A 25579-nucleotide genomic window follows, 5' to 3' on the forward strand; every position below is an offset into this window, starting at 1 on the left:
TAGTAGGTTTCTTCAAGGAGTTAGTTATTACAAATTGTGCTAACGTGAATATGGGTATGCATGCTTCACTGTAATTTGATGTCATTATTTCTTTAGAGAAGATACCTAGCAGGGAATAGCTGGGTCAAATGGAATTCCTGTTTTTAGTTTTTTGAGAAATCTCTATGTGGATTTCTATAACGGTGGCACTAATTTACATTCTCACCAACAATGTAGAAAGCTTCCTCTTTCACCACAGCCCCGCTGTCCTGTTAACTGGTTTCTTGATGATCACCATTTTTCCTGATGTAAGATGAAATATTTATGTTGTTTTAACTTTTATTTCTTCAGTGATCAGAACTGAACATTGTATCACAGGTCTTCCTATATAGTCTGGGCCAGTCCCAAACCGTGGCTCAGGTTGGCCCCCAAATTCATGATCATTTTGCTTCAGCCTCTCAAGTACTGAGATTACAAATCTGTGCCATTCTTACTGACTATATTATTTGTTTTGACTCAGAAATCTTTCCAGTAAAGGAATTTTTATAGCTTAAGAGGTTTTAAAAATTTAATTACAAAGAAAAAGTATTCTCTCATCCCAGAGTTTCATTCTATGCCTATAAATCCCAGGTAGGAATCTAGGAGGGAACAGGGGGTGATGGTGACCAGGCAAAATATGAAAACAAGGAATGGAGTGACTGGTATGAATCAAGTGTTAGGTAATTTTTGAGAAACTACTATATGCTGAGCTCTGTTTTATGTTGGCTGAAGAAATGCAAATAATACAGATCACAGCTTCATGCTCAAGACGATGGACTCTGTTTGAAAAGCTTATACTTCAGGCCCGAATCCAGGAAGGACCAGGGTGTGGAGAAGTGAGAAATGGAGTGATGGTTTTGATGAGGGAAACCTAAGGATAGACTCAAGGGCAGAGGAAAAGGTTTTACAAATTCATTCACAATCAGAGTGTGCTTTTTCTTCCTTTTGGATATCATGTCAAATGAAAGAGTTACTGCAACACCCTGCATCATAATGTTCAGCCTTCCTCTGTTGGAAATGGCCTTAGAGATGGCCAGCTTTGAACATGAATGAGCCATGGTAGAAGCTGCATAGCTGCCTGGGTCCTGAGATCTGAATCTTCTTGTGCCCTGAATGAGAACCATGGATTTCTCCTTCTTCCCTCCTCTCACTCTCATTTCTCTCACAGCCCTTGTAAAGGAGGGACAGGAGATACAGAGCAGATAAACAAAGAAGATATATTTGTAGCCAAACAACCTCACTCCAGTGGACGTATCTTTGGAGATCATGAATATTTTACTTTAAAACGAAATCTTCTAAAACTATATTATTACTGAAAAGGCTAAAGAGTAAAAAGAAGGTTGACAGTAATGAACAACTTTAATACTGCAGTAATGTCCAGGAAGAAATAATTTTTTTCCAATGAGAGTCTTACTTTAATCTTGATATCAGATATCTCCTTAAGTGTCTCCTCACCAGGGGACAAGAGAAAAGGATAGGAAATGTGCTTGTTGTTTGAAGAGGCACAAGAAAGCATGGATACATAACAGCAATAATAATAACTTCTGAAGTGCCTAGCATTTCTTGTTTAATGCACTTTTTCCTAATTATAAAGAAGGGAGGTTACAAAGCTCAGGGGAGAAAACTTAGAACATGGAGATGCATGTAAATCAGACAACAATTTTTCATACATTCATTGCCCAAAGTTAACCACTGCTAATATTTTATTTTGTCTTTAAAAAAATTTTTATACAATAAAAAATTTTTATACAATAGAATAGTTTGTGTTTTCCAAACTATTCTATGGAACATGAGTGCAATTGGGTCTTCAATATGAAAGGGGTTCTGTGGTCAAAAAGGTGTGCACACATTTATAGAGCCTTAATATGTATATCAATCTATTCAGGGTCCTGAAAATCTATGGTTTAATTTGTTTAACCTGTGTTTCTTATTCTTACTTGAGATGGAAAACTTTTATGTAAATACATATGTATTTTACATAATACTTAAGAACATTTGTATTTCCCTGTCAAGAAATAATGGTTCTCTCACAGGTCAGCAACCAGTAAAGGGCAGATAATAAATGTGCTTGGCCTCTCAAGTGGTCTCTATGCATATAAGTATAAAAGTAACCACAGGCAAAATTTAACAAATGTGGTGTAGCTTGCTGGCTCCTGGTCTATGTGTACAGAATTTTTAGATTACCAAAGGTTTCCACTTCTATTGTATCCAAATCGCACAAAATGGTTATGAAATAAGGTTAGTGGAGGTAGCTATAGCATCAGATGGGCAAACTTAGATGTCTAGTGTTCCATGGCAGTGAGGTTATGTGGAATATAAATCTGGCCTGAGGATGTTCTTTTCTGTAGGGTGAAGGGGACTTGCAAGCCCAAGAGAGGACTAGCAGGGATGGGGCTGAGATCACAGGCCCGGAGGCAGGTCCAGACAAGACTGCTAATCCTACTAAAAGCACACAGGCAAAGACCAAACCTGGGCTCACTTTGGGGACGTGGCCATTAGCCAGAGCTGAGAGCTCAAAGGCAGGAACTGTGGCATAAAACATCTGAATTCTCAGTTACACAGCCATCTTATCTCTTCCCTCAGGAGATGTCCGGTATGACGAGGCCATGGGTTACCCCATGGTACAGCAGTGGCGAGTACGGAGCAACCTCTACCGTGTGAAACTTAGCACCATCACCCTCTCAGCAGGTGAGGATGCCACTCAGATAGCCAAGGAACTTGGGATGAATCAAAGACCTAAGATGTGGCAAGCCTGTGCTGACCCTGAGGGTCCTGAGGGGAAGAAGGAGCTCCCAAGGCAGGCAGGTGGACTAGCAGGCAGTAACATCAATATGCTGCAAGAGGGCCAATGAAAGAATGGGGCACAGAAGCAGGAGCTGTCCACTGTGCGAGGTCAGACAGGCTTCCTGGAGGAGGGGATAAGCGGGGTTGGGAAGGATGAATATGTTATGTTTATGTTTAGGACTATTTCAGGCTGGTGGCTTGCACATTTTCTCTGGCACCAGTTCCTCTCTTCTCTTCTCGCCAATTTCTTTTCCTGGCCATCTCTAGACAGCAATAGTATGTAGCCCCACTCCACCTCACCTCATACACATGCATTACCCACATGCTGTCCACATGGACACTGAGCTCCAGCAGAGGGATAATTTATAGTTTTTGAAGTGGGACATGTTTTTCCGTGACTGTGATTATACTCTTGCTGTGCCTTCTGCCTGCATCTCCTTCCTGGAAAACACATACTAACCTACTAGTTGATACCTTCTACATTCTACATTCCCCTAGGTACAACTCAGGTAATTCGCTCTGCTGGAATACCCATATCAATGCACTGACAAGAGCTAGATTCATATCTGAATCAAGTTAATCAGATCTGTCTCTGCCATGACCTGACAGCCTTGAGCAAGACCAAGGCCTTGCTTATTCGAATATAACCAGAATATAACAGAGAATCAGCACATTGTCAGTGCTCATGTTTGATTGAAGAATGCAAAAATGTAAATCAAAATATAAGGCATAAAGAACTCTGGGAAGATGAGATCTTCTCTAAGATTTTCCACCCTGATTCTGACCACACCATCACTGCTTTATAGTCTGTGTGTTCCCTAATTCTCCATGCATTCTTACATCTTTCCCCATCTTTTTTAGTATCATATTGTTCATCAGCAAAACAGCTCTTTTGGTTTGGGAATTGGAGGACTTTACCCTCTGGAAAGTACAAATAGTTATTACTGCTGACATCTGTCAAGTACTTCATAATGTTTAAATAGTCCTACCAAGAAAGCATTATTTATTCCATTTTCCTTAAGATAAGAAAACTGAGGGTCAGAGAGGTTACATAGCTAACCCAAGTTTATAGCGCTAGTAAGTGGCAAAGCAGTGAGCAGAGGTGTTCCATTGCATTTTTGTCTGCTTGGATAAAGATCCCAGGTACTGTCATTTATTACTTAATAGAAACATGTCATTATGAATACCACTGTATTAATTACCCAGTTCCACGAGTTACCATGTTGATGGAAAGAGGTTATCCTAATCAAGCACTCATTCTTTGAGTTCTAATTCTGTTTCTGCATCACCCCCTCACCCTGCACTTGAATCTAACTGTGATGTTTCTGTTAAATTACAAAGGTGTATTGACTTTAATTAATCAGCAGTGGTGCTCCTGGATGCCCTCCTTGAAAATCAAATTTTGGTAAACTGGAGCTCATTGTCCATGCTGGAGAGCTGCATATTCTTCAATGTGGTGCAGAGTGGGCTCTTCTTGTGATAATCAGGGTTGATGTATTTGCTGTACTCCAGGGACTATGTCATGCACTTGATTGGGGTGTAGGGTTAGTGCAGAGTTAGAGGAAAGTGAGATGGGACTGCTGCCTGCACAGTAGGGAATGTTGTCTGCACATAGAGCAAGACTTTGTGCAAGAGATTACTTGGTAAGGGTAACTTCCCAGGGGTCTGGAAGCATAAGTGTAACCTACAGAAGATGGGATAGTCACATGGACATGTGTGTCTGTGTGGATGAATGGGTACAGGAGTTACAGGGTTAAGTATGTCGACGAAGTATGAATGGGTTATGGAAATCCATGTCACATTCAGGACAAATGAGAAAACTGTCTTGACTGGAGCAGAAGCCTGGTGTGTCTAGCTCTCAGCAGATGGCCTTGGGGAGTCTAAGTGCCCAAATAAAGTCATTTTGGGCTTTATCAAAGAGCAGAGAGGAGCTTGAGAGAGTCTGAAAGAGTGGGGAAGGGAGGCAGAGGAAGAGTAAGTGATGTTTAGAGGGGATAAATGGGCCCAAAGAAGGTCAGGAGTCTAGGACAGTTTATCTGGGCCCTGAGTTTGATGTCAACTTTACTATTCCTTCCTGAGTTAGCTGAGAAAGGAATTCAAAGAAATCAAAAGGACTTGGGCTCTAAAGCAGATAGGGCAATGAAAAAAAAAAAAAGCTCTTCCTTGCACTTACTGCTACCCCATTTCTCTAACCTTGAAGTTCAAAGTAGCATGTTTTGAGGGTACAGTTTTCTGAGTCCCATCATTCTCTTCTCTGAAACTTCCCTAAGTGTTTCATTCAACTAAAACTGCATTGCTGGCTGTGGAGATGTGATTGAAAAGGGACCTTGTAAACCACATTCTCATGGCCAGGCACTATTTGAGGAAGGTCAGGGAAAGAGGAGCAGCTGTTACTCACTGATGGTTGTGCTAAGACTCACGATAGGACTAAGGGAAACAGAGCAGTAAGACAGTCCTGCGGTCATCTAGGAAGGCAGCTGATTGGAAAGCAAGTATAGAGAAAGAGGAAAAAAAGGCTATAGGAAGCTAATGCAGTGATCAGATCCATGGAGCGAGTGTACACTGAGCCTGGGGTCAGTGAAGATGCAGGATTCCAGATGCTGATAGTCCACATCCTAGTTTATTTGGTACATGCATAATTGGAATGAAAATGAAAGTGAGTTTGAGGCCACTCTATCTCTCTGGATTATAACTATAAATTTACCACAATCCAGGTCACTAAGTTTAGACCTTCTGCTCCTTTGGGTCCTTCTCTGTCATGGTGTCCACTGGGCAAAGCAATTCTTTACTATGCCAATGAGGAGTAATGTGCATCCTTGGACAAGGGCAGCCAGTCTACTGCCTCTGTGCTGAGGAATAGGCACTGAGCCAAGCTAGGAAGCCTGTATAACCTGCTAGCCTGTACTCTCTGAAGTCTGACACATATTCCTCCTCATCTAGGTTTTACCAATGTTCTCAAGATCCTGACTAAAGAGAGCAGTCGGGATGAGTTGCTGTCCTTCATCCAGCATTATGGCTCCCACTACATTGCAGAGGCCCTCTATGGCTCAGAGCTCACCTGCATCATCCACTTCCCTAGCAAGAAAGTCCAGCAGCAGCTATGGCTCCAGTATCAGAAAGGTAAGCCTGGAGTGCTGGTTAGAGGTGGTGACCAGGGAAGATGACTGGTAGTCAATAGGTCTCCTTGGTCTGAAATCCTGGCTCTACTAAAGATAATCTCTGCAGCCTTAGGCAAGTCCCTGATCCTGTCTGGGCTCTACTTGCACTGTGGGCAGAGTTAGAGGATATGCATTCTCAGGATTCTTTCAGTTCATGCATTTCTGAGGCCCTAAATTGGTGCTTTGTCCTGCAGAAACCTTCCACTGCAAGGGTTATCTTTTAAATAACTGGCAATGATCAGAGTTGGGGACAGGCAGTGGGGTCTTCTTGGTACTATCTTCTTTCATGTTTCTTGACAGAATCAAGGAGGAATTTCTCCTCCTCTGGAAGAGATCCCCACACATCCAAGAGCACACTTTAATAGCCTCTTCCATGGAGAGGTTATCATCGTCATGGAGGGCCACAAGATCATATTTCTAAATGGTTCTTAACTAATATCAGAAATGGAATTCCCCAGACCAAGTACAGGAGACTAATCTCTGCTATTCAGGGAAATCATCTCTGTCTTACATCAGTTCTCCCTTCTTGTGAAATGGACAATTAAATACCTATTTCTATCCATTTCCCCACTTAAAAGTGGAAGTGTCTGGTCAACAGAACTTTGTTACCATTAGTAATACTGCTCATATGCATGTATTTTTATAGGTCAACATATTTCACATTTGAGTTGAGCTTCAGACTCAAATGCCCATAGACATACAGCTAGTAAGTAGCAAGCCCAGGCCTGAAGTCCATGGCTGGCCGGTTGCAGAAGTCTATGTTCTTTCCCTCTTCCAGTCATAATGATGTGCTTCTTGCTATAATTAATACTAATGGGCTAGGGATGTAGCTCAGCAGCATAGTGCCTGCCTGGCAAGCACAAGCCCTGAGTTCGATTCCTGGTATTTGCTCCCCCAAAATACGAACAATATTAATTAATCATAAAAGAAAGACTGTCCCTAGAAAGAGTGAGGAGCGGTGTTACAAACCTGTTTGCATCTCTTTTCATTTGGCTCAGCACTCCCTATTCCTAGTAACTAAATCAATCACATAAGTCATAAAGCCACAGACGAGACGTTAAAGGCCTCAATGAGCCCAGCTCTTCCATTTTGCCACTGGGAAATTGAAGGCTAAAGAAGAGGAGGAAACCTACTAAAACTCACCCAGCTCCACTTCTCTGGGCCAAGACAGAGCAAGGGTACCCCATACCTCTCTTCTAGTTCTTCTCAGCTGCTGTGCATTGCTGATGGGATGGGACTCTGGCCATCTCCTTTGGTTTCTTCATAAGCCTTTCCTTTTGCCTCTGGGGGTTTTGCATCCCTAGACATGTTTGGATCCCTGCCTGACTCCTGTGTGCAACTGTGTGGGGTGCGGGTAGTTTATAGGCACAGGGGACATAATTGAGTTGTCTGGGAATAGCCTGATTTTATGGCTGTGACAATGATAGTCTTTAAGGAAGTGCATTAAATCAATAGAAGTCTCATTGTGCTACCCTATAAATAATGTGACACATCATTAAGCAGGGCAATAAGCTTCAGGACTTTGAAGTAATACAATTAGGTTATGTTTATAAAAACCTCTGTTCACTGCGGCCACTGAACTAATTTGTTTCATGCCACATTTAGGACCTGGGACAGTACTCTGATGCTAAATTCCACCCCATCTCTATTGTTGGATGATTTTCAGGGCTTCAACTTCCTGATCCCAGAAAAAGTAGATATATAGAAGCAATTGCACGTGAGAAGTGGGAGAGGGTAAAAACCATGTTGACTGTCCCTAGAAAGAGTGAGGAGCGGTGTTACAAACCTGTTTGCATCTCTTTTCATTCGGCTCAGCACTCCCTATTCCTAGTAACTAAATCAATCACATAAGTCATAAAGCCACAGAAGAGACCTTAAAGACCTCAATGAGCCCAGCTCTTCCATTTTGCCACTGGGAAATTGAAGTGGGAGAGGGTTAAAAACCATGTTGACAGAGCAGCCAGAGGTTTTCCTCCAAGATGTGAATCTGCTACAAACTTTCTGGGTAAATTTGGTGTAGTAGCTTCCCTTTCTGGACTTCGAGTCTGCACAGTGCTTTTTTCCTCTCCATATCCAGACTTACTCCCAAGAAGAGTAAAGACATACCTTTAAGCTAGCTAACTTAAACATTTACTGTGCATTTCTTCCCTCCCATCTTTACCTGCTGGGACCACCTAAATTGTACATCAGATATATTTTACATTGTTTTTTGTATCTGGAAAGGAATTGAAAAGCTGATAGTTTGCTTCTGTGGACCTGGAGGAACTCTTCAGACTCAGAAATAATCAGTGATAGTCTCCAAACCATCAATTCTATGTCACTGACATCTGCTAATCACTGGAACGTAGGACAAAATGAATGAGATTGGAGGCTTATAATTTAGAAGGCAGAGCATGTAGAAAGAGAGATACAGCACGATGTTAAAGTGGAACAGATGGGAATTCACATCGTGACTTTTCTTCTTACATATCTTCCAGGTAACCTTGGGCAAAATAACTTATAAATTTCATTTTCTTCCTGTGTTAAATGAGGAATAGTAATTCCCTCGAATAGCTTTTGAGAGAATGAAATGAGATAATGCGAGTAAAATGCTAGGTACAAAAAAACAGAAGCTTTAAATAACACAAAAATAGTGGGCAGCAGCTAAGGCTTCTCTTCCTGATCCCAGTCCTTGCTAATAGGTGACCTCAACCCTCATTTTTTCCTGTGAACCTCATATGTCACTAGAAATCAGTTATTTCTGTATTTGTTTGTTTGTTTGTTTTTTAGCCTACCAAAGAGATCAGTGGATGGGGTTCTAGAATTCTTTTGAAATTTATGATCTTTGATATCTGAGTTTTAGACAGTGCCATCTACTTGACTAGGTAAGCCACACCTGGAAGAGTAGGTGAAGGAAAATAGATGACACAAGGTACGGAAAACAATCATGAGCATTTGCACAATCTTCTAAAGCTTGCAGATGAGCAAAGAGGACAAGAATATTCATACCTACTTTTATAGAAGCATGATGTGAAGCATAATGAAGAAAAATAGCTTTTTATGTCACATAGTTTTCCATCAGTGAAGGAATTGGGTTTGAATCCCAACCTGAGCCAAGTGCTTCATTTCACTAGATCCAGCACCCTTATGCTTCAGAAACAAGTATCTCAGCCTTTCCAGGTTTCACTAGTGATGGTCCCCGGCCATTATTATGATGTGGGGTAGTCACTGGAAATTACTGGAAAGCCAGGAGAGACGAGGTGAATGTTTCTGATTAAAATGTTTCCCATGAGAGGTTTTACTTTTATTCCTTAAGTGTCTCTGAGTGTACATTCCACAGGAAAAAGAAGGCACATTCATCATTCATCAGTTCTCTGCTTCACTGAACATTTACCAGGTGCTTTCTTTCTGTACGTATTGCCGCATGTGCTAGAGTGGTTCAGTAGGTGAGAATTAGACTCTTTAGTTCATTACTAGCCTGTTTTAGCTTCTTAAGTTTCATTATTTTCTTTGTAGACATTGGCTAGGTGGGTGGGTGGGATTACCAGGGATCGAACTTACAACCTTGTGCCTGACAGGCAGATACTATGCCACTGAACTATGTCCCCAGTCCAACATTTTATAACCTATTGGTAGGCAGCTAGAAACAGGAAGGGGACTGGCACATGGTAGGACACTCAGTCACTGTCATATTATGCTCTGTAGCTTTCCTGTGCCAATTATGACTATTTGGGGAGTGGTTTAAGCCACTGTATGGTGGTCATTTGTGTCACTGAGAACAAGCTCTGATCAGTTAGTAGTATCTGTTCTAAATAGGGTAAGGGAGTGTGGTAGACTATATCCTGTGAATTTTCTTCTCTGTAATAGGGGAAAATTCAAAGCCAGAATGACAGAGACCTAGCTTCTCATGTTGATTCCAGAGGAGATATGGGACATGGCAGGATGACTGGAGGCAGGTGGAGTTTTCTATTAGGAGGTGGTGCTCTGGGCTTTCCAGAAGTCTAGAGGGGACTAGAAATCTATACAGGTCAATAAGATGGAAGATGGCCTAACCTAGGAAAAGATGGGCATCAGGAAGCAACAGCAGTTACTGAAGACATCCCTGGAAGATCCAGGCCCCAGGCCTGATTAATGTGGAAGGTATTTAGCATGTCAGTGTCCTCATATCATAACCTCTATCCCTGTGCTGTTCCCAAAGCATCACGTAACGTTCTGGGTGTCTTGCTCTTGGTAATACTTGCACTGTATGCTGCTATGCTATTGATAGACTGTATTTTGTAAAGCTACCTTTCTCCCAATAGGGCTCAATTTCACTCTTTATCTTGATATTCCCATTCTCTGCGTAGGTGTGACATTGATACTCAGCCTTATATCATGGTTCTATCTTTATAAAGGCATATTTCCTTTGGTTACTCAAATAAAGACTTATTCATTTGGAGATGAAGCATAGATCTTACATTTAGATGGACACTGGTTAAAACCCAGCTCTACCTCTTGCCAGTGATAGAATTTTAGACAAATTGATTCACTCTCTGAGATCAATTTCTCTATGCCTAAAATACAGAGTATAGTTGTATAAATGGAATAAGAACATAGATAAATGAGTGGATCCATTTAGTAGTGAGCTGGGCACCTAATTATTTTGTTCTTTGAAACCATTCCTTCTACCCTTGGATGCCACATACATTTGAATCACTCTAAGCAGATGTGTCTGTACACTTGTACATACATGTGTGTGTGTTCACACAGGCATACATGTATGTATGAACAGGTAGGTAACTACTACTTCTTTCCTCATAATATCAACTGACCCTGGATCAGGTATGGGATGGGTTCAGCTGGGATGGAGAGTTCATTTGTGGAAGCAACGGTGGAAGGAGGCTAAGGAATTGGACTAGAGAGATATCAAAAGGGTTCTGTGACTTTGTCCGCCCATCATTTTCTACTTAGGAAGAATACTGATGGATATACAAATTAGCAGCCTAATATTATTTGTAATTTTTAGTTGCCTTTTATTTCATGGAGAAATTGTTTCTGGAAGGTGATGGGTGTGTGTATGTGAAGGAACTACTCATTCTCTGTGTGTGAGAGACAGAGAAAGAGACCGAGAGAAAGGGGGAGGAGGAGGAGGAGGAAAAAGTGGAGGAAGTGGAGGAGGAGAGAGTGAAACAGAGGTGAAGGTAAAACCAAATCGAAAAGACAAATGGAGAAATAAGGACAGTCTAGAAACAAATGAATTTATATAACTAACATGCCTTTTCTAAGTCTGCAGCCTGTCAGCCCCTGTGAGCCCTGTGAAAGAACATTTTCCATGTGACGTTTGCATTGCTCTTGAGTTCTGATCAGCTGGATCCATGGTATAGTGTTGTCCCTATTGACAAATACCTGTGGCCACTTTCAAAGCATCTTTTATCTCTATTATAATTTTCCAGGACTGTCCAAGGTAATGCATTTTGCTTTTCTATTTGAATTAAAATGCATTTTTGAGTCAGCTGAAGGAGTTTTTTTTTTTTTTTAGCAGTTTGAAAGGCATATCAGGGGCAGAGGATGAGGGGATAAGAAGGGAAAGATGCAGTCAAGTGTCACCTCCTCTTGTGTGGACAGATGTGCCTAAGGGGGTGCTGGTGTGAGCCAGAGAACTCCCCTGAGCTTTCCATTTCCTGAGGGAACGTGCTTCAAAGACAGCAACAAGACATGAAAGAACTGGTTCTCAGGATCTGTGACCTGCAGGGTACTAGTTTATTTCCACAGTGATTTAATAACCCAGGGCATTTTCCATTCCCCTGGTGCTTGACCTTTAAGTAGCATTTGACAGAGTTGACAGCTTCCAGCTTGAGGCACTTCCTGTGTCTCAGATGTGTGGTACCAGATCTTTCTTGGTCCCCACCTCTCTTTCTACCCGTTGTCTCTCTGTCTCCTTTGCAAGATTACCTTCCTCTGCCAAAACAGTAAATGCTGTTTCACATAAGGCCTGACCTAGAGGGCCCTCCCAGAGTATACAGAAGCAAACCTGTCATGTTTCCCTATGCCTTGCCTACACTGATGTCTCTTACTTTATACCTCCAGCCCCAGGCTTTCCTTTGATGCTTGCTGCCATGCTAACTCCCCTGCCTCTGCTTAACCTAGTACTTTCCTAGTGTTCTAATAAAATGCTCAATTATCTGTTTAGAGGCAGAGCCAGAAGCCTAGGAATCCTAAGACTCCTTTTCAGCATTTTCTTCTCTCATACCTCCCTCCATTTACAAACTATCCCAAGCCCAATTAATTTTAATTCCCAAAAAGCTCTTGAATTTTGTCACTGCTTTCCATTTCACTGCAACCACCGTGTACTAAGCAGCTATCACCATTTCATGCATTCCAGCATTGACCTCCTTTGTCTTCCTATGGCTGTTCAATAGCTGTCAATTCAAACCACACAGCAACCCTGAACATAGGTATTAGTCAGAATTCTTCAGAGAGGCAGGACCAACAGGGTGCAGATTCAAATATATACATACAGATCTTACCTGTGGGATGGGGATGAGAAGAAAAGAGTTAGATAAGATATAAATATACATTTATAATAGTGAATTGGCTTACATAGTTAAGAAGGTTGATTGGATGATGCTCATTCACACTGGGGAGAGAATGCTGCTTTACTCAGTCAAACAATTTGAATGTGATTCTCCTGTTACATCACCTTCCCCGGTACACCTAGAATAATGTCTGGCCAGACATACCACCTTTCATGACCTAGTCAAGATGGCACACAAAATTAACCATCACACACTGTTTCTAAAATAGTGCCCCTCCATGCTGTTCCTGTGATTGAAACTTGTGGGTGCCCTGTCCTTGCTCTAAAGATAATTTCTAAACTCTTTCTCATGGCCTCAAGGTTCTCTCGGGTCTGATCTGTCCCTAGCCACGCAACTCAGCTTCGTGTGTACCCATGTTCTCTGCCTTTCTGTCATACTGACTTCCCTTCCTATCATGGAACAGGCTGTAGTCTTTCCTCAACTTGGTCTTCTGCTGCTGGTCCCTTTTTTGTCAGGAACGCTTCATATCACTTACCTCAAATGCCAATCTCAAGAAAACTTTTCAAGAAGTCTAAGGCTAGGTAAGGAGTCTTTGTTACCTTCTCTCATTGAATGATATTCCTTTGGTATACATAACCTCAATGTTTATATTCATTAGTTTATGCCTGTCTACATTACCTCACTATAAGCTCCATGAAGATTGGAGCTCTGATTGGCTAACCATTGCAGCATTAGCCTTAGCCAGTGTCTGGCTAAAATTTATTGTAATGAATGAATGAATGAATCAGCCTGGGAGGATCATACATATCTTAGTATTATAAGCAAAGTGATGTTTGTCTGTCTTTGTGTTTAATTGGGGCTGAAAATTTCCGTAGCTCTCTAGAAATCTTAAACCATCCTCTGACTTGAAAAACAATGATTAAGGAAGCACTTTGTTGAGTATCTGAGAATGCTGGCTTTGGCCACGGTTAAACTCAGCTTCTCCATTTCTTAGTTACATAACTTTACCTTTGAGCCTTATACTGCTTAACTATAAGATGAGTTAAAATACTAGTCCGTGCTTGGCCCAACATGGTAGTAGAAATTGGATAAATAGCCTTTTCCTCTTGCCTTGAGCCTTGGCTTCTGTGCAGCTAAATGTAGGATCAGCCTAGCTCTAGTTTCTTTTTGGAGACAGCAGGGAGACTGGAGGAGGTTAAATATAAGCTGGACACCTTCTAGTCTGCAGCATGCCAGAGGAGAGATCCAACTTATTTCTTAGAATCATGCAAAAAGACGATACAGGATATGGTTCATTAAACACAAATAGGCCCATGAGATTGCCATTTCCACAAGATGAAATTACCAAAAAAGCATTTGTTCCCCAGTTTAGATTGAGTCCATCTGGAACGGAACACCCTCGTCATTTTCCTATTGGTGCACACCAAGAATAATAATCTCTCGCATGTGCTCACTGCAGTGCATCTCACAAAGCACTTTCACATACATTATTTCATCCAATTTACTTTTCTCAACAAGTCTGCAAGGTAGGCGTTGTTATCTGCATTTCACGCTTGAGGAAACCAAGGCTTAGAAGGGTGAGGTGACTTGCTGGAGTTCACACCAGGAAACTTGGCAGAGCAGGGATTTGAACCCAGGCTGCTTTAATTCCAAAGTCAGTATTTATCCAACTATACCACAGCAGCTTCAAAGAACTCCTTAGATGTTGGCATCAAACCCCAGGGAACCACTTGCTCTCTTGTTCTGTTTCTCTTATCACAGTCAGAAATGAAGAAAGCTAAGACTCAGAGTTTAGATCTCAGTTTGGGCAGGTGTGGAAACACTCTCTTTACTCACCAATACCCCTCTATACAACTAGCTTCCAAATATTTGCTCAGGGGCAGTATTTTAAAGACAAGCTGTAAAAATCAGAGCTGGAAGAGGACTTAGCAAGCACATTGCCAAGCCTGAATTTCTCTTTCTGACATTCTAATCAAATGGTAGTGAGTGTCTAGAGTACTACATTCAAAAGATTCTGGGTAAGGACCAGGATCAGAGGGAAAAGATGACTTACTTAGTAATGTCTTTTGTAGTAGAAGACTAACACATAATGATTCCTATGTAAAGCATTTTTACTCCTATCTAGGTTAGTTATTCCCTACTGATAGGAAGAGTTAAAATAAGTTTATGCAGTATTAGGACCTGTGGTTATAAAGGAAAACATTATTAATAGCCAGAGAGAAGTATTTTTGTCTTCCTCCTCCTGAAAACTTAGAGCAAATTTAGACTCCTGGCTGCAAAATCTCCTACAAGCTGAATCAATTAGTTATCTCATTGCTGAAAACAATACCTGCCACCTACAACTTAACGGAAGAGAGGTTTAATTTGGCTCGTGGTTTGGGGAGATTCAGTCCATGGCTGGTGAGCCTTAAGGGTAGATACATCATGATGAAAGGCCATGGAGAAACAAAGCTGTTTAAGTCATGGCAGTGAGAAATCAGAGGAGGGGAAGACTGTCAGAGGAGAACAGCATGAAGGACCATGGACCTCAGTGCCATGCGTGTACAACCCAGCCAGACATATCCAAAGGTGTGCACCATTAATCCACTGGGCAGAAACCGAAGTCTATCAGGTTGACACCATCAAGCTCATTGGTTGGTAGCCCATTTGCTTAGAGGAGATGTGTAGATGCACCTGTGCATGTACACACACATAAACATACATACACATTATATCATTACCTGAAACACAGAGGACTATTTCACTGTCTTTCTCCTTAGGAAAACAGACAAAAGATATTGACACTGTTGTGAACTAGTCACTTTGGTTCTTTTCAAGCTGGGACAAACCACACTCATTTACCTTTCACAGTAATGGTCCCAAGCATGGATGCAGGGACTTAGGGAGTGGGATTGTAGCTAGGACGCTTCTCTATCATAATTCTCGCACCAAGAATTGGAAATTTCCATGGACACGGGAAAGGGGCTTTTGTTGTCTCGCTTTATTCCCTTAGTGAGCACATGATGGTCTGAACACAAACATATAGACTGAAGCTTTTCTGTTTCCCCCTTCATCGGTAGGTTTCATTCACCATCATAGGTGCAGCCTTACTTAAAGATAATCCTCTTAAGATACCACACCATTGTGGTTGGTATTTTCTTTTCCCCTCTGCCTTGCATTGCTTTTCTCAATTCTCTACCATTCCTGGTGGGCTCTGAGCCCCTAACATACTCCAGGCTAGGGATGACAAGGTGAGAAACAATGTCTGTTCTCAAGAACCTCATAGTCAAATGAGCAAAACTAACAGGTGAACAACCTTTCATACCCATTTGTATGCTCATGACTAGGGGTAAGAGGGGAAAAGTGGAAGAGGCAAAGCTGAGAGATGGGCTTATAACTCCCACCTTGAGTGACCTGAGAAGCTTCCCTGGAAGAAATGTCTAAACAGTTGCAACAGGTGAAGTAGAGCAAAAGGAGATTCCAGGCAAGGAACATATTACAAAGTTGGATATGGGGGAAGATCTGGGAACTCTGGAGAAGGCTGAGATACCTCAGACCAGTTACAAACAGTAGTGTCTGGATCACCTCAGGTACTCCTGAGGAATGCCAATGGCTTTTTTGCTAGACCTTTGAATGTCGCTGTGCCTCAGTTTCCTAGGTAGTTAGAAAATTTTCCATTGTCTTTATGCATAACTGAGAAACATAACAAATAGGAAAAAGTGAATCCACAAATACATGTTTAGTAATAACAATGGACCAAGAAAGATTTGAAAAGCCGTCTATATTGCACTTGGTTTTATGAAGATGATATGAGGTCCTGTGGTTAGTTAGGCCAATAGTGGAAACTCAGCACAAATCAGTCATTAGTGTCCACTTCTTATCAAAAGTGAAAGTCTCAAAAAAAAAAAATACATAGCGAGCTGTGAGAGTCATTTGTCCCATTTTCCAGATGTGTGACTTATGTCAAACTTCTTCAGTTCTTTGACCTTGAATTTTTTTGATCTTTAAAATGAATATAATAATGCAAGACAAGTATTGTTATGACAATAAAATGGAGCAATGCTTGTAAAGTAATTATCATTGGACTTGATATATAAATGCTCAAGAAATGCTGGTTGCTATTGTTATCATTTATTATTTTGAGGCATAATTAAACCTCTAATGATTATTATTATTAGTTTTTATAAGCAAAAAAACCCCATGATGATATAGCTCTTCCCAGTCTTGATTACAGCAGCCTAAAATATATACTGTCTTCTGCCATGCTTCCTAAATCATAGCTGTTTCTTCATGGCAGATCTGTAAGCTTTTAAATTTGAGCTCTACTTGGGAGTTGGGATAAAAGGTAATGCTATCAAATAGTATAAGCTGGATACCAGCAGTGGGCCCATGGAGAGCATATCCACACAGCTTATTACCAAGTTTATACTGTTCAAGAAGAATGCATATGCTGGCATATGTGTTGTGGGAAAGGGCAACAGAGGAAAGGGCAACAGTGAGTTACACGTTTTGAGTTTCTACTATGGCACAACCATTAATTTCATTATATATCACCTTCATAACAATACTGTGGGGTGAGGTCCGTACTAATTTTTACCTTGTCTTCTCAAGGTCATGTCTCACACAGAGAGACAAGTCCATTCCAGGAATGACTCCAAAGTCCACATGCCTCACTACATCCCTATGGAAACAGATGCAGATACAGTGTGCAGATATATTGAGAGGCCACTAGATGCCCCAATATGCTGGATACTTCATGTATGCTTCCATTTAATTCTCAGGCAGCCTTCTCAAGTTGATATCCTTATGCCTTGGAAACTCAGATGGAGGTGAGGCTAGGGAAGCAAACAACATAATCTGAAACCACAGAGCTGTTAAATGGTATCCTCTTTTGCCTTCTTTTTCTTCTATTTTTTGTTCCAATTCTCTCATCATTTACATTTTGCTATTAGCCACAGAAGGGATTCCAAAAAGAGGCATTTCTCTCCTCAACAGTTAGAAGTTCTTACGAGTTAAGCTTGCATGATTCTGGCCAGCTGGCTCTGACCCTTCTTTCCTAGTTAACACTTTGGCTCTGCGTCACAGTACAGGTTCTGAGCCAGGTCTTAGAGGTTGACTTATCCAACTCAGGGGTTGGAGTTGGCCTTGGTTATCTTCATCTGACAGTCATACTGGTCCTTGACACATATGACACCTAGACCCAGGCTTCCCTCCTTAGGATGGTCAGTCTGTTGGGGTTTCTTTACTATTTTTCTGAGTTCCACAGATATTCAGGGAGTTGGAAGGCTTTTTTTGCAGATGTAAGCTCAATAAGTCTAAGTCTATGAGGTCTAGAGTCATTAAAATTTATAACTCAAAAGATGCTTAATTTAATAAAATTAATAATGTAGATGGAGGCGATGATAATCTGAGGGAGAAGAAACAGTTTGCACAAAGAAACCACAAGTTGGTTAATAGGATTAGAACCTAGGAATATCAGTCCCTCTTCTTTGTCTTCCATCCTATAAAGTGCATTAACAGGCAGTTTGAGAGAACAGGTATAGTTGTGTGTGGTGACACATTTGGGGAGACTGAGGCAGGAGGGTCACCATGAACTTCAAGGCCAGCCTGGGCTCCATAGTGAGTTCAAAGCCAATCTGCATTGCATACTGAGACCCTATCTTAAAAATTCAAAACATAAATAAAAATAAAAATAAAAGAGAGTGAGAGACCAGGTATAACACTCAGTGTTCAGTAGAGAAATATTTGATATGCGAGATATCTGAGCTAACAAGTAGTGTTACAATGCTGCCCACGGCGTCTTGTGTGAAAAGTGCAAAAGGGCTGTCTGCATGGTGGCGATGAGAAGGATCCAGTCAAAAGCCAAAGGTTGGGGGCTCTCTGTAGACTCCCACATGAGTCCATAGTAGGTATGTGCTGGAAGCCCAAAGAGTGCACTGCAAGGCTGAACACTTTGTTCTATAGGCTGTAGAGTCTGCACTGGAAACCAGGAGCCAGATGTCCAAGGTGAAGGAAAAGACAAATGCTCCTCCAATGAAACAGAAGCAGGACTTCATTCTGCTTTTTGTTTTGTTTCATTCAAACTACAACCCTATTGGTTGGTGTCAATCACATTCTGGCAGATCTTCTGTCTTCAGTTAAGTCCATTCAGGCACACGCAGAACTATGCTAAACCAATCAATTGGGCATTTTTTACTCAAGTTAACACAACAGTTAACTAGCATACCATCACTTTCTGTTATTAAATTTACAGAGATACAGTTTATATACCACACAATGCAAAGTATATTTTTAACTTGTCTCTTCCAGTTCTGATTTTGCACAAAGACAAAGAAAGGGTGAATCTAAATGGGAACATGATTTTCATTTACTTTAGAGCTAATAAGACAAGGAAAAGCAAATTAGAGGGAATCACTCCTTGCACCTTCCAATTATAGCTGATTTTCCAACTGAAACCAGACTTTGTGATTGAGAATAACAGTTGGTGACAGGAGCAGAAAGTGGCATAACCAAGTTGATGCTGTGACCCAGGGATACTATTCAGATATGACTCTATCTTTTATCTTCTGTGCTAGATACTCTAGATATAGCAGTAAATTAAATATTACTGTGATTTCATAAGGTTCATTCTAGCCTTGGAAAGACAAGTAATGGAAAAGTCACAATGTGATACATAAATGTCAAAGGAGGAAATTCAAAGTGTGATGTACACCTGAACCAAAGAGTGAGGTGACTCAGTCAAGGCATTCTGGAATTCCTGGAAATAAAGCTCAGGCCAACATAGGTAAGTAAAGAGAGGGAATGTGTTTTAAGTAGCAAGAAAGAAAAACATAGAAAAAAGTCCATAGGATAAGAAACAATGAAGATAGGGCTGAGTTCTGGGAGAGAAGGAACTGGTGGTGAGACAAACCTAGGAAGACAGGCAGGAACCAAATTCCACTACAATTTGTAGACCATGTTAAAGAGTTTGTATTTTACTCGTGGTAGTTAAAGGCCACTTCAAAGTTCTATGTTATTATTAGTATTTGTGGTTTTGAAGTTATCTAGTGTGGGGTAGGACACAATCTATGGTGAAAAGCATTGTGGGAAGAATACTAGATTAGAGGAATACCAGACTAGAGTCAAGATCGATTAAGAAGCTATGCAAATGTTATAGTAAGAAAAATAATAGTGGCTTAAATCCTAGTAGCCATAAAGATGAAGAAAAGAATAAACAGAAGCCAAAAATATTAATTTGCTGGTATGGGGGTTTTATTAATTCACATTACATCATATAATAAAATATCTGACACAGGCTACTTACAAAAAAGAGGTTTACTTAGTTCAGAAGTTCCAGGGCTCAAATTAAGCAGACCTTGTTATATTTGTCTTTGGCAAGGGCAGTTAGTATATAGCAGCAGTGGAAGCTCATGTTGGGGCAAGCAAAAGTATCCTGAACTAGAAAGCAGACAGCTGCATGAGGCTAAACTCAGGTTTTTCTAGCAATCCTTGGTAGGAAAACTACCAAGGAGTCCCACAAGACCTACTTTCCAAGACATGCACCCCAAAACCTAAGTAAGGGCCTTGCACTTGGCCCCACTTCTCAAAGGTTGTATCACCTCCCAACAGTGCCCTTCTGATGACCAAGGCATCAGTCAACATGGACTCTTGGTGAGTGCTCAAAGCACACCCAAATGATAGCAGATGAGAACTTTAGGACTGAATAATAGGAGGTAGATGACAGATGAGGATAGTGATTAGCACTGTTCCAAGTTTTTTGGCTTAAATGCTTGATGCTCATATTTCATAGGGGGAAAAGAAAAAGTGTTGGTTAAGGGTGAGCTGAATTCAGCTTTAAATATGCTGAGTCTAAATCTCCTTAGGATATGTAAGTAGCAATATAAAATGGGAAGTTTAGTAGCTACCAGTCTGGTAATCAAAAGCAAGACAAAGCCTGAAAGACACAGGATTTGAAAAAGTTTAATAGGTAACTGAAGTGAGAGATAACAATATCATCTAGAATAAAAAGTAAGTTCCTGTTTTGCAATGTGTTTCCTTAGGGAGCTATTTTCTCTTGTCACACCCAATATTGTTTCTGACGTTTTACATATGGAGGATTTATTGCATTCAGAGATGATACCCATGCTGCTCAGTTTGCCAGCATTTACTTACATAAAATGTTATGGGACACTGAAGAACATTCCTAGTATAAATTAAGTGGCTGAAGTTAATATATCTGTTTCATTGAAGAGAAAATGTGGCCATTCTAACCATCGGTAAAGGGAAGAATAAACATTTTATGGTTTTGCTTAATTCTTTATACTTTCATCTAGGTAATAATTTGTGTTTTATCCAGGGTTCAGGGCATACGTACTTTATCTTTATATAACCAGCATTATCAACTCGTCCAAGCTTTATTTGCCTACATCTAGCCCATACGTCTTGGGTTAGGTGAAGCAATATGCATATAATTGCCTGTTCATTTTTAAAGCCATGGTATCTTCCACTTAGCTTTATTCCTAGCACTTTTACAGAATTAAAAGTTTCAAATAAGTTTTAGATCCTGAGACCTGAGAGATTTATAGATTATTTTAAATTAAATATTAATTGGCATCGCAAAACATTTGACTTTATTCATGTGGCCACTCCATAATTAAATATAAAAACTTCATTTATCATGGTATGCAATAATTTTCACTATTTAAACATTCGTTGTCATTCACTCTGAAGGAGTGAGATCGTCTTCCCAAAACCAATTCAGATACTGAGACAGATAATGCCACATACACCCTTTAAAAAAATGTATCATTGACATAAAGAAACTTTTTCAGGAAAGCAGTGGGGGCTCCAAAGCAGCTCCAAAGTGCCTTGAGAAAACGGGGAAAGGAGATTGGTGTGGCTGAAGCTAGAACTGGTTCCTTTCCTATATGATATCTGGCATTTGCATGTTTTGAAGTTCTACAGGTAGGAGCACATACAGTTTCTTATCATTTGCCCAGAAATGAGGTGAAGGGGAAAGAGAAATAGTACAATTTGAAAGCTTTCAGGAATCAAATACAAAAAGTGGAGTCAAAATCATCATTACAATTCACCCCTGATGTTTGGTTGATTACTAAAATGTGTGGTTTCATTTAATTGAACTTGTTTTAGTAAGTCATTATGGACCTCTAGGAGGTCTGCAGTCTGAGACTGCTAAGGGAGTGAAAGTTCCATTAAATCCTTTTGTAAGAGTCCAAAACTGTATATTTTGAAAAATAAAGTGAGTGACTTGGTAACCATCAGTATTGTCTAGACCCTGAAAATATAAAGAATGTCTTAGTGAGATCTTTTATTGTGGATTTAGTATGACTTATATTTGGGTATCTGAGAGGAAAGACATTCATAAGAGTTCTTTTCCTCCAAAAGGCAATCCTGGACAGGGAACTATTTTTGCTGCAATTGGCAGGGACAGATGATCAAGATGGCAGTGGATCAAGAGTCAACATAACTGTGCAGATAGGGAAGACCGTTAGCCAGGGCATCCAGTATTAAAAAAGACTATAGGAAGTTGCTTGTGTTGACTTGGGTCCTGTTCCATATCAAAGACATCCCAGATAAGTGTTAAAAATAGGCAGCCTTGCAGGGAAATCCATCACAAGTAATGGCAGTAGATGTCATCTGTAAAAGACACACATACTGTCTACTGTTGAGTCAGTTTAGCTCCACAGATATCCAAGAGGTCTGGTAAAGAGGGCAACTTTCATTAGTACCATAATATCCGGCAAGAGACTAAGGATGGGTAAAACTATTTACCGCAGAGAGGGTATGCCAAGTTTGACTGTGAAGTGCAGCAGAGGCCTGAGTAGCTATGCTATGCTTTCAGAGAGGTGTTTACCTGACCTAAGGCATAATAGGCAGCTGTGTATGTGGCGTCACAAGCTCAGGAATTGTGATGACCAAAGTGCTACCAGAAGAGTCTGATGTGTATCCAGTAACTGCATCCTAATTGCATATAGTATGGAATTTAGGAGGCAGATTTTGCCCCAGATGTTTGCAAACAGCTTAACACCATCAAGTATGATCCAGAGGCTTCAGAAGACTTGAGTGGACATTGCTAAAGTCTTTCAGTGCAATACTATATTGTAATTCTAGAATGTTTTGTTGTACAAATCAAGATGTGTAGATTTGTAACAGCCTAAATGGGCTAAAGTAAAATTTGTAAGTGAGGAATATACTATCTCTAAAATCCTAAAAGCTCCAACACACATCGGGGTTATTTTAAAATTGTGGATCAAAAAATGTTTGGCACTAGGTAGAACCTCAGCATTAGGATGGCAGCAATCCACTGAGGTACCATGCATTATCTCTAGATTTAAGAGCAGGCCAAATTGAGCTATTAAATACTGAAGCATGAAGATAAAAGTCCTAAGTAGGTCTCCAATATAGGTTTCAAATTTTGAAGACCTTGATTTAAACTGGGCCATATGAACTATTTTAACTAGTGGAGGAGGGAAAGGTCCATGTCCTATTTTGGCAAAACAATTACTAAATATCAAAGATAAACTTTTATTACTCATTGGCTAAAAGCATCAATGCCTAATATGGTATATTCTTTATGATCATGAATGATATGGCTGTGAGGTATCTAGGCAAGTTCTGCTGATTAAGACGAGGCATTATTTTTCTTACAAGTTCTGAAATAGTTTCAGAAACTATCCTTAGATTACAGGGATATCTTGCTTAGAATTAGGGGAATAACGATAAGGTATAATTAATTTGAGCCTTAGCCTTATTGCTATGAAGGTTTGACAACTAAATTCTGGAAGATGTTAACTGAGAACTTAGTTTGCAGAAGAGCAAGTCAGTTAGCAACCTTCTATCTTGCTGTGTTTTTGCTGTATACAGTTTCAGTAAGTTCTAGATTTCTAATTAGGTCAAATTGTGAGCTCCTATTTTGCCTAGTTTTATTTCCTTCCACTCAAAGCGTTTGGTGGAGGAGTAGTCACTGAAAAAAGTTTAATGTGTATGGGTTGTGGGACAGTCTTCTTTATTGTTCATATGTATATTTTTTCCTCCAGTCACAGATATGTATCATCAGGATTAGGGCTTCTCAGATGGCAATAATTACTTAATAGGGTATAAGGAGTCTCAATGTAAGTTGAATTTCACTAACCCTTTGGTGATACTGTATGTCATGCCTTTCCCTAAAGATCAGAATTTTTTTGTCCACTGTGGTACAGGTAGTACAGCAATAAAGGCATTTTGTTAAGTCCTAGTGAGCTGTCTACTTTTAGATGTGTAAGGCACAGCATAATCATCCTCCTCCACAAGTGACCACCAACAGGTGTGTACATTCAATGGGGTATCAGTATTTCCCATGAAAGTTCTACAGAATGGAGGCAATACCTGGTTGGGACAACCAGCTAAAAATCACAGGGCAAGAGTGATTCCTCCAATTGTGTCATTTACCACTTACACTGGAATGCAAACATGTAATTAAATCTGAGACCCACTGATGGATCTGGACCAAGACTAATTGACTAGAGTCCTTTTCTCTTTTCCTTAAACGCTAATGATAAAAATTTCAAACTTAGTTGAATACATCTGTAATAGAGAATTGATGAGGAAGCAAATATGGCAATGCTTGATGCACAAGCTTGGAGACAAAGGACATAAAGACATAAAGTCCTCTAGTGGCGGTTGTGATCTCCTTGGCCCCAGGGTCAACTGCTAGTCATTCCACAGAAAGAAGTGAAGACTCCACTGAAACTTGCTTTAGATAGACTGGTGATACTACTCATACAAAATAAAATATGAAAAGATTTATCACTCCCATAATGAGGCTTTTGGGGAAAGGAGTGTGCCTGAACAGGTAAAGGTGCTAGCTTGGGCTTTTATAGTCATGTGGAAGTAGGGCTAGAATGAAAGCTCCATGGATAGACTGTGGACAGGTCTTAACTTCTGGCTGGCACCAGAAGTGGAAGCACTTGAGCTTTCTTACGAGCACGTACAGATATGGGGGCAATGGAGGAATCATGAGTTTTGAAAACTATTGACAAATGTTAAAAACTGAGTCAGATTCTACCACAGTTACCGAGACTAGAAAATCTATTTGGTCTAAGCTATTGAGGGAAATTTGTATTTAGAGTTAATTTCATGCTACTTCCAGATTTTTTAAAAGGCATTAGACTTATTGATGAAACAATGCTGATCAGTGAAACCTATTAAGGAGACACATTAGAAAACTGAGAGGACATTTTCACACCGTGCCCTCCACCTCTAAGAATCCAAGGAGATTCTAATCCATATTGAAACACTTCCTTAAGAATGAAGCCTCACTGAGCCATTGTTTACTGAGACATGACATGGCCTAGGACAAGGAAAAGAACCACTTGAATTATTACTCATAGTAAGGTCACAGACAAGTTGATCTCTAGACCTCAAATTTCTCATACTTACTATTGTTATATGTCTCTTCATGATTTTCCACCTACTTTCAAGGTTCTTCAGCAGCCAGGTCCTCTAAGCTTGGAAGTCTTTGCTCAAACACTTGACACAGTATTTCATTTATAATTTATCCTATTATTCAGTGTATTTGTATTATTTGTATATCTCATTCTGCAGCTAGACCGCAAGCTACCTGACTGCAAAATACATGACTGATTTATGTTTGCATTCATTACTCTAATAAACAGTAATACCTTATATGTTAAATGAATAAATGAACAAATAGTATTTCAGATCTTCTTATTCTGTAATGTTATAGTCACTAGAAAATATGTAATGTTATAGTCACTAGAAGAAAATCGTAACTTTACCTGTAGAGGGAAAAACATGCACTTGACTTATAAAATCTTCATTTTTAATCAAAATTTCAGTGATTTTAATCATTTTAATCAAAATTTCACCACTAAATAACTTTCCTTAAGGATAGAGGTCCAGACTCTTTACTAGTTTTGTATTTTCCCTGTATCATAAAAACTGAGACTAACTTCCAGATATGTAATTTAAAAAATGTCTCATTTTATGCTGCTAAGTGTTTTATGCTTATCACCCTTTCACAATATTGCAGTGAAGGGTGGAACAGAATCATTGTATTATATGTGAGGAAACCGAGACTGAGAGCTAAGTGGTGTAATGATCATAGAGACAATAAGCAGGGGAAGCACGACCAAACTTAGGAATTCC

At 40.2% G+C, this 25579-nt stretch overlaps 1 protein-coding gene across 4 annotated transcripts in view; it reads left to right on the plus strand.

Annotated features, from left to right (window-relative positions):
* The window catches only part of Astn2 (astrotactin 2), a 911846-nt gene that overhangs the window by 638249 nt on the left and 248018 nt on the right, over positions 1–25579 (plus strand). For all 4 annotated transcript variants that reach the window (XM_023561395.2, XM_063259996.1, XM_063259990.1 and 1 more), the window contains 2 exons: positions 2602–2706; positions 5743–5922. In XM_023561395.2, coding sequence (XP_023417163.2) covers positions 2602–2706; positions 5743–5922 — 285 coding nt within the window. The remainder of the gene's footprint in view (positions 1–2601; positions 2707–5742; positions 5923–25579) is intronic.

This window comes from Cavia porcellus, unplaced genomic scaffold, assembly GCF_034190915.1.
Source record: "Cavia porcellus strain 051 isolate PalLab524CR breed Dunkin Hartley unplaced genomic scaffold, mCavPor4.1 scaffold_1, whole genome shotgun sequence".
NCBI lineage: Eukaryota > Metazoa > Chordata > Mammalia > Rodentia > Caviidae > Cavia > Cavia porcellus.